General features: G+C 41.8%; 1 protein-coding gene across 5 annotated transcripts in view; it reads left to right on the top strand.

Moving 5' to 3' along the window:
• Window positions 1-13,196, top strand: part of tjp2a (tight junction protein 2a (zona occludens 2)) — a 160,577-nt gene extending 147,381 nt beyond the window's left edge. For all 5 annotated transcript variants that reach the window (XM_063049073.1, XM_063049072.1, XM_063049071.1 and 2 more), the window contains exons 21-23: window positions 1,852-2,211; window positions 6,262-6,341; window positions 12,370-13,196. In XM_063049073.1, the coding sequence (XP_062905143.1) occupies window positions 1,852-2,211; window positions 6,262-6,341; window positions 12,370-12,550 (621 nt within the window). In that variant the 3' untranslated portion in view covers window positions 12,551-13,196. The remainder of the gene's footprint in view (window positions 1-1,851; window positions 2,212-6,261; window positions 6,342-12,369) is intronic.
• The last annotated feature ends 729 nt before the right edge of the window (window positions 13,197-13,925 follow it).

Genomic DNA, 13,925 nt, shown 5'->3' with positions numbered 1-13,925 from the left:
GTTACGAAAGACCTACATTAGTTACCTGTTTACGCTAACAGAAGGTGTTTTCACTGCTGTGAAAAAAGGCAGCATGCGAAAGAAAATCAGCGCGCGCCCCAAGCAGCCACTCTCCCCCGGATTCGGAACTGCATTCTCACCGGCATTGCTTAAACACGTACCTGTGAGCAGCCGTTAGCAAGATAAGTTCTAAGGTATCGGAAAAGCCCGAAAGAGCTCGTAAGGGTGTTACACTTAGCGTAAAACTAGACATAATTAAGCGTTTTGATCATGGTGAACGAAGTAAGGACAAAGTGAGTTTGGCTTGTGGAAGTTCACGAAGATGATGTTGAAGAGGTTTTGGCATCCCATGACCAAGAACTGATAAACCGAATACAGTAGCAAACGGACCGAAAGTGAAGTCGTCCAGGAACTGAACGTGAAGCAACTGCGTGAGATTTTCGCTGCAATGATAAAGTACGACTTTAATTTTGAAAGGGTGCGTAGGTTTAGGGCATATTTGCAGGATGGTTTGAGTGCTTACAAAGAACTGTATGATCTAAAAATGCGTGGGGCTAAGCAGTCAAGCATAGTGTCGTTTTTCAAGCCTTCCACATCAGCCACAGCAGATGATGAACCTCGACCTTCAACATCAAGGCAGGCAGACATAGAAGAAGATGACCTGCCTGCTCTGATGGAAACAGACAACAAGATGACACTCCAGTGTTCCACCACCACAACCTCCGGGCTGCGGACAGAAACCGATCCACGAAGAATGCAGCGGTAGCTGGGATGCACCCAGCACATCTTTAAGAAAACAAGCCGAAATAAACAAGCTAATTAATTAGGTACCACCCGGCACATAAATGTCGGCCCAGATCAGAGGCGATTGCCAATTGCGTTGCCTCTGATCTGTCTGCTGCCTGGAGGGTGGGGGCCACTGCACCACCCTAACCTCCGACGACTCAGCCTAACACACCATCATCAGTGTGCTCAATGTCTTTTTGATTCCCGTAAGTGATACTACACTGTACATACATTATTTCTACTTTATATCGGCTGTGTATTTTTATGTGTTATTTGGTGTGAGTTGGCAGCTTCATAGCTTAAAGGTTACTGGAGAGCGCTTGCGCCATGTTTTTGTCAAGAGCGCTTGCGTGAAATTTTCGCTACGGAAAACAGTGTAGGCAATGATTGTAGGGAAGTATTTCTATTTTATATAAGCTGTGTATTCATCATATCATTCCTGCTTTTACTATATGTTACTGTTATTTTAGGTTTTGTGTGTTATTTGGCATGATTTGGTAGGTTATTTTTGGGTCTGTGAACACTCACAAAATTTTCCCATATAAATAAATGGTAATTGCTTCTTCACTTTACGACATTCCGGCTTAGAAACCGTTTCATAGGAACACTCTACCTTCGGATGGTGGGGGAAACCTGTACCTGCCCTTGGACAATGGGATCCAATTATGTCTCGGGTATCAGATAAATTTTAAGTGCAAGAGTTAGGTTCAGAATGGCCATGTTTGGGTTGGGTTTTAATTTTATGTTTTGCAGCCGGCACACTGAGTGCAGCACTGAACGAAATGCTGAAATGCCAGAAGTACTGTTGGTTGGATGTACCCTTATATTAGAGCCCTCGTGTATGTGATATTCTGGGGTGGGGGGGAGTGGAAAGGGGGAAGAAGTGGGTGTTCTGGTCAAAGGTTATTGGCCAGAACACCCATCATCAACATCACTTTAAAAACAGATTTCCCTCTGGTTATCACATTGCCCAGGGAGTCTTGTGCCCAAATTCCAAAGTGAAATAATAACTGAAATAGTCTAGCATTATTACAATCCATTGTGTCTGATTTTATTCTTGTACAGGCCAAAGCTGAAGTGCATGCATACGTGAAAGAGCCTCCAAAGCCGTACTATGATTTTCGTTACAGTAGCTCGAGTCCTGGGAGCAGTGAGCACCCCCGCAGTCAGGAGGCCACAATCCCTTCCAAGCCGCAACCCCCTCCGGTGGCTTTGAAACCCTCGTTTGGGACCAGAACGGCAGTCAAGCCACCGGCTCCAGCCACTATGCCCCCAAGTGAAGAGGGTGAGCAGTACATCGATGAAGAGTTGGGAGATGGGGACCAGCATAAATCAGTGTTGGGCAAAGTGAAAATATTTGAAAAACTGGATCACAAAGCTCGAGCTCAGAGACTGCAAGAACTACAAGAAGCACAAATGGCAAGAGTAAGTTGCAACACAATTTTAATGATCAGTGCGTTTTCTGGTTTAAATTTACACTTCATCTCTAGCAACAGCAGAATTTTAGCAGTAATGTCCTGTTTCTGCTTTCGTAGAAAAGTAGATACAACAGGAAGAGACACTTAGTCCATGGTGTCAAAAGTCAAGCTGCTTGGCCTATTCCCAAACTCATCTCTCGCTCTGTAGTCCTGTTGGTTTTGACATCATTAAGTGCTCATGCAGTACACTTTAAATACCTGGAGTTTTTCTGCAGCGACTCCATCTTGAGTGAATTCCAGACAACCCCTGCCTGGCTGAAAACTTTATCTTCACCTTCCCTCCAATCGTCTTGCTTATGGCTTAGAATCTTCTGCTAAAGTTCTTGTTGACCAAGCTCTGAGCTCTCAATTACTGAAATAAGTTCACTATGGGTCAACGTCTCTCAATGAGTGTCCTGTCGTTTCAGAGTGAGATGAGGGAATTTTCCAGCCTGCTTCAACACTCATGGAACCATTTGTCCTTCCCTCCTTCCCAGCAAACCACAATTCAACCCTGGCCTAATCACAGGACAGTTTACAATGGCTAATTAACTTACCAACTGGTATGTCTTTTGACTGTGGGAGGAAACCGGAGTACCCAGAGGAAACTCACGTGGTCATGGGGAGAACGTCCAAACTTCTTACAGGCAACAGCAGGAATTGAATTTGGGTTGCTGATACTGTAGAGTGTTGTGCTAACCACTAAACTACCAATATCAGCTGTAGTCCTAACTCTTAAATTCCTGTTCTCACCCCCTTACCTCTTAATTCCTTGACTGTCAAAGAAAACCTTTGAATCTCTGGAAGAACTTAACAACTAAGCACTTGGGGCCCTCAGAAGATTTCTGATCATACATGATGTCATTGAGTGTGTTTAAGTCAGAGATCTAAAGATGTTTGGATAGTTAAGAGATTTACATTGGGGTTTGAGGGTGTTAAGGAGTTGTTGAGTTAAATTAGCTGTGAACTTGTGAACGGTAGAGCAGGTTAAAGGTTGTACATCCCTTACATGCTTCTGTCCTTAAATTCTCAGGTTCAGCTGCTTTGCCCCAATATTGCCATATAGGAACAACCATACTTAAATCCTAATTGAATCTTTCTCCTTCCTTATCTCTATAAATGAGCTCGAGTCCTGTAACCCTCAGATCTTTGCTCCAGTTTTGTATTTTCAGGTATCTGACTCATTTCTCAAGCCTCCAACTTCGACTCTATCTTTAACTCCCTCTTTCAAGCTTTGCTATACCTCCCGCTAAACTCCTCTTCTGCTAAAAGCTACCTCATTAATCACTTTTGCAGTCAAGCTTACAACCTATCCCAGTGTTAAATGAGATACGAAATCAGTATGTCTTTAATTCAGTCAAATCTAAATGGTGTTGAACAAAAAATCTGCAAAATTGCAGCCATGTGAAAGCTAGCTGAGATCCTGAAATGCAAACTCTTGATATTGATGAGGAATTTTTTTATTATAGCTTATTTGATTTAATTTACCTCATCAGTGGTTATCTGGTTTAAGACCATAATTATTTATTGGCAAAAGACTTCACTTTGATTCTCTAATGACATTTACTAGTTAACAGTGTTGTTATCCTTCTCTAACTTTGTTCCGAGTTGGAACATTGACTGTGTGATGAATTATTGGCCTAATCATCTCAGTTAGAGCAGGAGAGCATCCATTGGAAAACCAGAGGAGGTTAATTGGATATTTTTCATGAGGAATCATCTTGACAATGTTTAGGAATACAAAATGGATTGACCGAGGTTTGGCATTCATCACTGAGCACTTGATAACTTGTTAGAGTAGATTGTGTGGCAATTTGGTCAGCAGTGTGTTTCAAAGATTATCATACAGGGAGACCTTACAACTCAACTTCAGGTAGTGAAGATGGGACATTAGGAATTACCATAAAGCTTCCAACTGAGGAAGTTTGTGCTAAATCCTTTACAAAATACAAGGGAGATTTGTGAGAGCGTGCAATGAATGAAATTGAATTTCTTCGAGTCAAGATAGCACCAGCGAACAATGATTCCTCGGTCAACATCTTCCAGATGGCAAACTTTTCCAATTATTTCACTTCTTCTCCGTCTTCTGCTTGTTCTTGTCCTGTTGGAGACTGTTGGAGCCTATGACATACGGTTTAGAACTCGATCAAAGGATCCAGCGCGATGCTGTGCCTGGAGAGCTGCCTCATGGAGATCAGAGATGGGGAGCCAAAAAGGACTGAGAGCACGAGTTGAATTGTGGAAAAAACCAGAGACGGGATTATGAACAAATCCATCTCGAAGCTGTGAGAAAGATTAAGCATTTAGGTGAATGCGGAGGGGGTCAGATCTGCGTTTGGGCCCGGGTCGACAGTCACTCTTTATGGCAGAACTGAGCTCATGTGGATACTCTTCTGGCATGCAGAAGAAAAATTTCAGATATTCTGAGATTTATGTGATTATTGGGCTGTACTTTATATTGGTGTCCTTCAATTTTTTTTGTGTTTTCTTTCTTGTGGATGATTGGCAGATGGGTGATTTGTTAATTTTTTGTATGGGGGGGCGGTGCTGGAGATTTGGTGCTACTGTCACTATCCTTTTCTCCAAGTGATGGTCAGAGAATATTATTGTTGCTGTTCTTTTCTGCGAGTACTGGGGTCGGGGACTGTTATTGTCACTTTTTTTTGCTGTGGGGAGGGGGAATTTTTGGGGTCTGCGGGTTTTGTTTCTTTTCTTTTGCCTGCTTGGGAGGTGGAGTTGATGTCTTTAGTCAGCATCATGGTCTTTGGATATTTAATAGCTATCTGGAGTAGACAATATCAGAGTTGTATTGTACTCTGACAGTAAAATGAACTTTGAAAAGAATAACAGGATTGCGAAGAGTCAACTTGGATTTATGAAATAAATTCCGTTTGACCAATATACTAAAGTTCTTGGAGGGATAATGGGAAGCAAAGCAAATGTAGTGTATTTGGATTTTCTAAAGTGTTGTATGTAGTAGTTGGTTAGCAAATTTAGAGTGAAGAGTTAGAGTAACATACCGATATGGATTGAGGATGGCTCGTTGGATTAACTGTGGAAACTAATGGATCTATCTTGGGTTGCTGGGCTGTGACTAACCAGTGATCAGCTCTTGGGCTCCAGCAGTTCATGACCAACATTTCAAAGTTTGCCGATGATACAAAACTAAGAGAGATTGAGAGTAGTGAGGAGGATGAGTGAGTGGCAGATGCAGTATGATCCACTTTGTTGCATGGAGTATTCTTAAATGGTGAGGCAGTGGGTAGTGTTGATCTTCGAAGTGACTTGGGTGACCCTGCACATACACCACTCACTGAAAACCTTTGTCTAGATGACATAAGTGCTTAGCAACGCAAAGAGTGTGCTACCCTTTATTATGAGACAGGAGAAAAGATGTAACTTTGAGACTTGTAGTAACTTAAAACCTTATCTAGAGTAGTGTGTACAATTTTGATCTCACCTGAAAGGGATAATAATACAAAAGGTGTGCCTCAGAGTTTCATTAGACTAGGCACGTTTGCCACATGGGAAGATAGTGAATAGACCAGACTTGTATTCTCTAGAATTTAGAAAAATCAAAGGAGATTGAAATTAACAAGATTTTGAGGCCCTCCTTTGTTCAGGGTTGACCATAGATGTTGTGTCCCAGCTGTCTATGTGATACACAAGCCAGGGCTGTACAATATGGAGAGCAAGCTGTTGCCCCTCTCCGTGCAGCTGACAAATTCAAAGGAATGGCAGACACCGGTGCAGTTTGGCACCAGCAGCACAGGAGTTGTCAGTGTGTGTAGAACTGCCTTCGGGACTCCAGCTCCGGATTTTTCCTTGGGGTTTACTCCCGATCCTTCCCCGTGAGTGGGTGTAGCCACAAGGCAGATTTATTTGATTTTAGTGCTGTCTTTTGTTAGATATATTTGCATTGTTGATTTAATAATCACATATATATTTTGATCTTTGTCCACTGTAATTTACACTGTTCTTTTTAACCTGGGTTAAATGGTGTCTGTTCTTTTTGCAGCTGGAAATAGCACAAAAGAACCCAGATATCTATGCTGTTCCTATGAAACCACCTAAAGTGGAACAACCACAGTCACACAGGTAAGGCAGGTCCCTATCAGTAACTCACTCTCCAAATGTACAAAGTGTATTAGTATAGGTTTATTATTGTCACATGTACCAAGATACAGTGAAAATATTGCATATTGTCTTGCATATTGTTTATCCAAATTAAATCATTACACATGAGCTAGAATAAGGTAGATCAATAACAATGCAGAATAAAGTGTTAAAGCTAGTGGAAAAAGTGCAGTTCAGGTAACCAATAACGTGCAAGATCTTAACTAGGTAGATTGTGAGGCCAAGACTGTCACAGTCCCGACTATTAATTCCCCATTTTCTCCTAATTCGCTTTGATGGCAACACACCTGGTTTTCATCAAGACCTGCAGTATAAGAACCCCTCTTTGCACCCACTAGTTGCCAGTTGCCAGCTCATTGGTTTTGCCAGTGTGGTAATTAACATTTCCCGCCCGCTTAGGATTGTGTGTTCTAAGTTCTACTCTAGTTCCGAGGTTTACCTGTGAAACTCAGTCTCTCCGTGTCAAGATCAGTATTCTAAGTTTTACCTCAGCACCGAGGTTTACCTATGTAGCTCTGTCTCTCCGTGCTAAGAAAAGTTTTGTCTGCCGCTTTCCTTTCTACGCTCCGTGTCAAGGTAAGTTCTGCCTGCCTCCTGCTTTCCTGCACTCCCTCCTGTTTGCCGTGCAACGCTCACGCCCGCATCTACATCCTAACTCACTCTCCGTGCCTGTGTCCTGTGTTTGGGTTCACCTCGTTTGCTGCAACAAGGAGTCCATCTGACTGTTCAAGAGTCTGTTAACAGTAGGGTAGAAGCTTCCCTTGACATTGGTCGTATGTGCTTTCAAACTTCTGTATCCACTGCCCGATGGGAGAGAGGAGAAGAAAGAATATCCGGGGTGGGTGAGGACTTTGATTATTCTGTCTGTTTTTCTGAGGCAGCAAGAAGTATAGAACGGCAGATTCCATAGAGGGGAGGGTGGTTCCTGTGATGTGCTGATATGTGTCAACAACTCTCTGCAGTTTCTTGTGGTAATATGCCGTGTAGTTGCCATGCCAAGCTATTTGCATCCAGACAATGCTTTCTATGGAACATCGATTTTGAGAGTCAACAGGAGTGTGCCAAATTTCTTTAACCCCCTGAGAAGTAGAGGCTTTCTTGGCCATAACATTAACATAGTTGGACCAGGGTGGGCTATTGGTAAACTGCCATTTCATCCTTTGAATCTCTGTGTCATTCAGTCAGATCGTGATAGCTCTGTTAAATAGCTCCATTGCCCTGCCCATGGCTGTTACTACCTCTTGCCCATCCTCTTCCAATGTTGAGTTTGCAGTTTTCAGTTGATCTTTGTAACCCTCTTCCCCCAAAGAGTATCAAGACCAAAGTTCTACTCTGTTTAGTGTGAAGACTAAAGGGAGTAGAACTTGCTTGAATGGCCTGCCTTAACATTTTCAGGTAATATCATGATGCTCATGTGTTCTGCACACCCTTCTTCTCCCGCTCAACCATAGGAAATGGATCCTGTCCCTCTGTTCTGCCATTGTCCTGAGGTTAAATATGTGTTTAAAAATAACAGGATTTAGGGTAAAAGATAAAGGAATTGTTCCCTTTGGTAGAATGTTTAGAATGTGTTGGCCTTCATTACAAGAAGTTTTGATATAGGAGGAAGGAAGCCATGTTATAGTTGTACTAGGCATTGGTGAGTACTGGGTATAGTTTCGGTCTCCTTACTGGAGGATGTACTTGGAAATTAGGGCTACAGCAAAGGTTCACCAGCTGTTCCTTGGATAGGAAGAAATTGAGTTCTTTAGGTCTCATTTTATCAGAGTTTTGAAGAATGAGAGATCTCATTGAAACATGCAAGCATCCTTAAGACTACACAGACTACATGTGGGGAGGATATTTTCCCGAGGTGAAGTATCTAGAATAGGTTGTCATGGTCTTGGGATAATATGATAAGACATTAAGAACTGGAAGGAGAATTTTCTTCACTCAGGTTACGGACCTTAGGAATTCTTTACCACAGAAGGTTGTAGGTGCCATGCTGCTGAATATATTTTGAGGTACAGAGAATTGCAAAATGAGAGGTGTGGGAGAGAGCAAGAATACAGTACTGAGGTAAGGGATCAGATGTGGTTGGACTGAAAGAGGGAGCAGGCTTGAAGGGCCTAACAGCCAACATCTGTGTGCGGTTTCTCTAGAAGTTCCCTAAGGCAAAGCCGATGAGGTGCTTTATCCACATGTACAGAGATTTTCTTCCCTCTTCTGCGGAATATGTTAGACAATGGTCAGTAGACTATTGTTAGATGGTATCTGTGAATGTCACTCACAGGTGGGTAAATGGTAGAAGACCAGGATCTGCTCCTGCCATCTTAACAACAGAAACATACAGTGTGACCAGAGATTTGATTGTGAATTCCCTTAACTTGTTCCTGTTTTGGTGAGAAGCCAAAATAAGTTTTTAAGTCCTATCACTTTTTGATCAGTTATCACCTCAGCTGGAAAGTCACAGGTCTTTCCCTGCCTTCTATTGACTGCAGCAGGCTGTTGTGTCGACAACTACCTTTCTCCTTACTTGCCTTGTGATTTTGCTTTCCTTTATGTGCTTTCTCACTCTCTTTGGAGGGCACTCCATCTAGTGGCCCGGTTGAAAGCCACTGAATCCAGGTTGGATGAGGTTGGTTAAAATTTTCCCTGAAGCTCTAATTTAGATTTTGTACACTTGCACAGCTGAATTATTTTTACATTTGACTTTATTTTGAATGTATAGCAGGTGATTGGGCCCTACTGAGTCTGTGGTGATGCATCAGAGGAGCTACCTCTCTGTTCTCCTTATCCCATTAGTGCCTCTATTCTTCCTCATAGGTCAGAAGAAATGGAAACAAGCTCTTCAGCCCAGACTTGTTTATGTTGACTAATGTGTCCATTGGAGCTTGTCCACATTTGTCCTACATCATTCTAAGCTGTTCCCATCATTGTACTTTTAAACATTATAATTGTACCCATCTCTACTATCCTGTGGCAGCCTGAAGCTTGTACATTTGTAGCCATCTCGTACAGAACACAATATAGAGGGTAGGTTGAGACAAGCTGGTCATGATGCTTTCATTCTCGACCACCTTCTCCAGCCACCTATCCACCACCACTTTCTAGGGGTCCTTCTGAGAGTCCACATCCATTTCACCTTAAGCACCTGAATAGAAATGCAAGAACCTAATGTCAGAGTTTATAAGTTAAATGATTGGTGTCAAAAGCCAGATCTGAAAAGATACCCTGTGAAATAGCAGAAGCAGTTCCACACTGCCAGAGGTGACTTGTTTCAGATAGCTCTTTCTGCCCTTACATAGGACATAAAAATCCAGTGAAACAAGTTAAAACTACATGGAAGTTGACCCTGATCTCCTGATTAGTATTTATCTTACAGTTGGAGGTCTACAACCTGGGCTTCCATTTTAAATTTGCTAGCTCATGCACTTTTAACAGGCAGGAATATATTGGAATATTCACCACCTGTTAACAAAACCAGAAGAGAGTGCCCATCCAAATATCCCCCAGTACTTTGTTTTTGTTACAGAATGCATACAATTTTTTTTGCATGTTTTGTAAGCCAGGGTGTTGGAGTTTAGCCATGTTATCTTCTATAACAGATCCCATTTTAATCACAAGTCTCTGAAATTCTTCAGCTGTTCTGAGATCTGTACGTTTTTTTATGAAGAGTTGTTGTTTTAAATAAATTCCATTTGGGTAAACTATTTGAACCTTTTCTCACTTGGACAGGTGAATCGTGCTTCAATAATTGTTCCCATGTTAAGCATCCTAACCTGCAACCAAATTTTCTTCCTCTGGAAATATGTGATTTAGTTAGTTGTCCAGGACAACTTGAAAGCATTGCTGACTGATGCATTATTGGAGCTGATCTTCCGATGTCCCACTGGCAGTTAGAGGATCTGCACCATAGTTGGAAGTCTCAACCTTCCACTGTGCTGGAGGACAATAATATGCACTTCAGCCATGATACTGAGCTCCCATGGAGTTCAGCATAGCTCTGGCATCTCCGACTATTTAGTCTGGTCCCGCCCCAGATTCTAGGCAGGTCCAACCTTTGTGAGTACGCTGGAGAGCAGAAGTAACATCGAGACAACATAAAAGTGACACGAGTTATTTTTCTGAATGCAGCGACATTTAGTTCAAATGTGTACCAACTAAATTACTCTGTCATTCTCCTGTCTCTATATTTTATTGCCAATCACTGGTAGGTTGGAATCTTCTGATCCACATGGAGAACAAGCAGGAATATTTCTTGGTGATGTGAACTAAGAATAGCAGTATTTAAATTTCTGTGATATCAATACTCACATTATTAACAAATGAGATCCACCAGGGTTTATTAATTGAAACTATTCAGATTTACTGGGAGATCTATGAGTGCAGGAAATCTATGAACTCTTTACAGTTCTAACAATTGGTACTTTTGCAAATGGAGTGATTTGATATTGTTTGAAAGAGTGCTTTCTTCATATCAAACCCTGGAATGGTTTGTTTTACACTGATATGTCTGAAATGGCTTAAATATTGTGACCTACAGGACACAAGATCAGGTACTAGATATTTGTGAGAGACTGGAGGCGGCCAAAATGACCAGAGTGAAGACAGTGGAGAATAACCTGAACTTAATGGCAAAACAGTATTTCCCTGTTCTCAGGTGGTCAGATTGACAGTCTGATATGGACCACGGCAGCAAGCTACAGTCAGAACCCTTGATGTCAAGCTTGAGAGCCCTCTTCCCCAGGCCTCATCCCTCTTTCCCCCTCCCCACTGAAGTTTTATTGAATTGGCCATACAAAATCATTTTCATAATAAAATTGCTGAGAATGTATAAAGCCAGAGAAATGATCCGCAAATCTGCAATGTCAAATGATCCTTGAGATCCTTTTGTTTTTACTTTGGGTCTGGGGACGTAGCTTTAACCTTTATATATAACTCCCTGCAGGGAAATAAAATTTTATCTTTGAGTTGTTAGAGCCAATTCATTATTGATCTCGACTGCCTTGGAGCATATTTGATGACCTACTCGTGCTTCTTACCACAAAACTTGCCCAAAGGCAATGGAGAATATAATATGAAAGGTTTTTTGAGGTGACTTGCACTGCTCATGCAGATGTTAACATTTGAGCTGTTTGATTTTGTGTTTATCACCACCAGCAATGTGGGTCAAACTTAAAATGTGTTAAGACAATTAACAGACTCCTAGAATAACCCCCTCCTACTGGGTATGGCAGAGGTGTCTTTAAGACCGCCATTGGTACTCCCAAAGATCGGTCATGTAGTTTTCAGTGCATGCAAGTTATGTGTGTACTGTACCATACTCTGAACCCTCTTTAGATCACTGCTGAACTTCTTTGGGAGTCTATCAATGAGGAGTGAGGGTAATGCTGCATATTACAACTGTAAGTACTGTAATTATAGAATAGCTGGTAGCAACCTGTTGGAAGATCTAGCCCATTAAGTTTTCCCTAGGAATTGCAAGAACTCCATATGCCTCAGCTCTGGTCAGTTATGTGCTTGCTTTTACAATATGCAACAACTGGCAATGCATAATACATTCAGGACATCCAAATTCAACCGCCTCCAGAGTTGTAAGAAGTAGGAGGCAGACATTGTCCTACCAGCTCTATGTCCTGTGGGAAAGATTGATGTTCTGGCTAGTCTTCCCAGAATATCAATGTCTTTTTAACACACGTGACATCTAGAGAGGATGTACCTGGAGTTTTAAGAGAAACTTCATGCCATTTTTGAACATGTAGCCTAAAAAAAAACCGAGGATTTTGATTGAGGTATGGTCACTCAAAGCACATAAATAAGAAGGGAGGGACAAGATTATTGTTGAAAAATTAGTCACAGAAATAAATGGCAGAGATATGTTTCATGCGTAGAAAACTATTTTACTATTCTTAACTTAATTCAACTACGTTTAACAATTCTCTGCTTTATAACACCTAATTTTCTCTTGGTATTTTAACATTAGCTCTCTTTTTTTTGCTAACTTCAGACCTCCTGAGCCCCAGAAGCCCGCGCCACAATCCTACCTGGACCCCAGCGGATTTGGCTACAGAGCGGAAGATGATGAGGAGGAGGAGCAGTATCGCAGACAACTTGCAGACCATTCAAAGAGAGGTTACTATGGTCAGCATGGGCCTCATACCACCAAATACAGGGATACTGAACTTTAGAAAGGGGGATACTTCATAACCATGGTTTTAATAAAATGAAAAATAAAAACAAAACAACAGATGTGCTGGAAATGATCTGCTGGCCCATAAGCTCCTGGACCTTCAGTGCTGATTAACTTGCAGTTGCTCCCAGCGATAGTAACTTTATTTCAATGGGACTTGTATACTTCGCGAATGCTGCTCCAGCTGCCTTTTACTATAGTTTTCACATCAAGCTTTTTTTTAATACATAATTTCCAATTCAAGGACAAATTAAGGTCTTTTAAAAAAAAAAATGGGCAGACCTTTGTAACAAAGTTCTGCACGGGAACACAAAAGTGCCTCTTGTGTTTCTTTTTCTTGAACAAAAAGCTTGCTTTTGGAGAAATTGTAATTGGTGAAGGTAATGACACTGGACTTGGTATGAATTTGAGTTATATTTTTTAACTGATAAACCATTGTGGTGTAAAGATCTTTTTGGGACCAGAGGAAAGAGTCCTAATTTTGTACTGCATTTGCAATTGTCATGTGCAAGAATGTATCTTGTACACCGAATGCATTTTTTCTAACTTGTAATGATGGTATTGATTTTAAATTGATCAAATAAAACATTATGTATTTAAGTGCCATTACTTTTTAGCTTGGATATCAAGATGCAGATTTTGGGCCGAGACCCTGCAGGACTGAGAGGGAGGGAGGGAGATGCTTGAATTAAAAGATAGGAGAAGGGAAAGGGGCTAGCTGGAAGGTGATAGGTGAAGCCAGATGGGTAGGAAAGGGCAGGAAAAGGATACTGATTATGGATGATCAGCCATGATCACAGTGAAAGGCAGTGCTGGCTCGAAGGGCTGAATGGCCTACTCCTGCACCTATTGTCTATTGACAAGGGGTGGAGACGAAAGAATCTGATAGGAGAGGGTATAATAGGAGAAAGGGAAGGAGGAGTGGACCCAGGTAATAGGCAGGTGAGAAGGAGTAAAAGGTCAGAGTGGGGAAGAGAGGAAGTGAGGGGGGTGGAGAATTTTGTTCACGGGAAGAAGAAATCTATATTCATACCATCAGGTTGGAGGGTACCCAGACAGAATATAAGGTGATCCTCTTCTACCCTCAGGGTGGCCTCATCTTGGCACAAAAGAGGCGGTCATGGATCAACATGTGGGAATGGTAATGGGAATTGGAATTAGAACGCTTGTCTGCTGATAACCGGTCCGGTGAAACATTACAGAACCCTGGGTTTCAGTGATCTTTATTCTGGAGTTGTCACTGAACTGGCTCTGAAAATTAGTTCCATTCCTCCAGGAAGTGTTGGAGGCGAGGTACAACTTAGTGGCAGAAAAGATTTGGGGCAGTGCAGCAGCATTGGCTCTGTAGCCTTTTAAGTTGGTATTGTCACGCA

The sequence above is a fragment of the Mobula hypostoma genome, chromosome 5, assembly GCF_963921235.1.
Source record: "Mobula hypostoma chromosome 5, sMobHyp1.1, whole genome shotgun sequence".
NCBI lineage: Eukaryota > Metazoa > Chordata > Chondrichthyes > Myliobatiformes > Myliobatidae > Mobula > Mobula hypostoma.
Note: the sequence above shows the minus strand (reverse complement) of the source record. Positions and strands in the feature narration are given on the sequence as shown.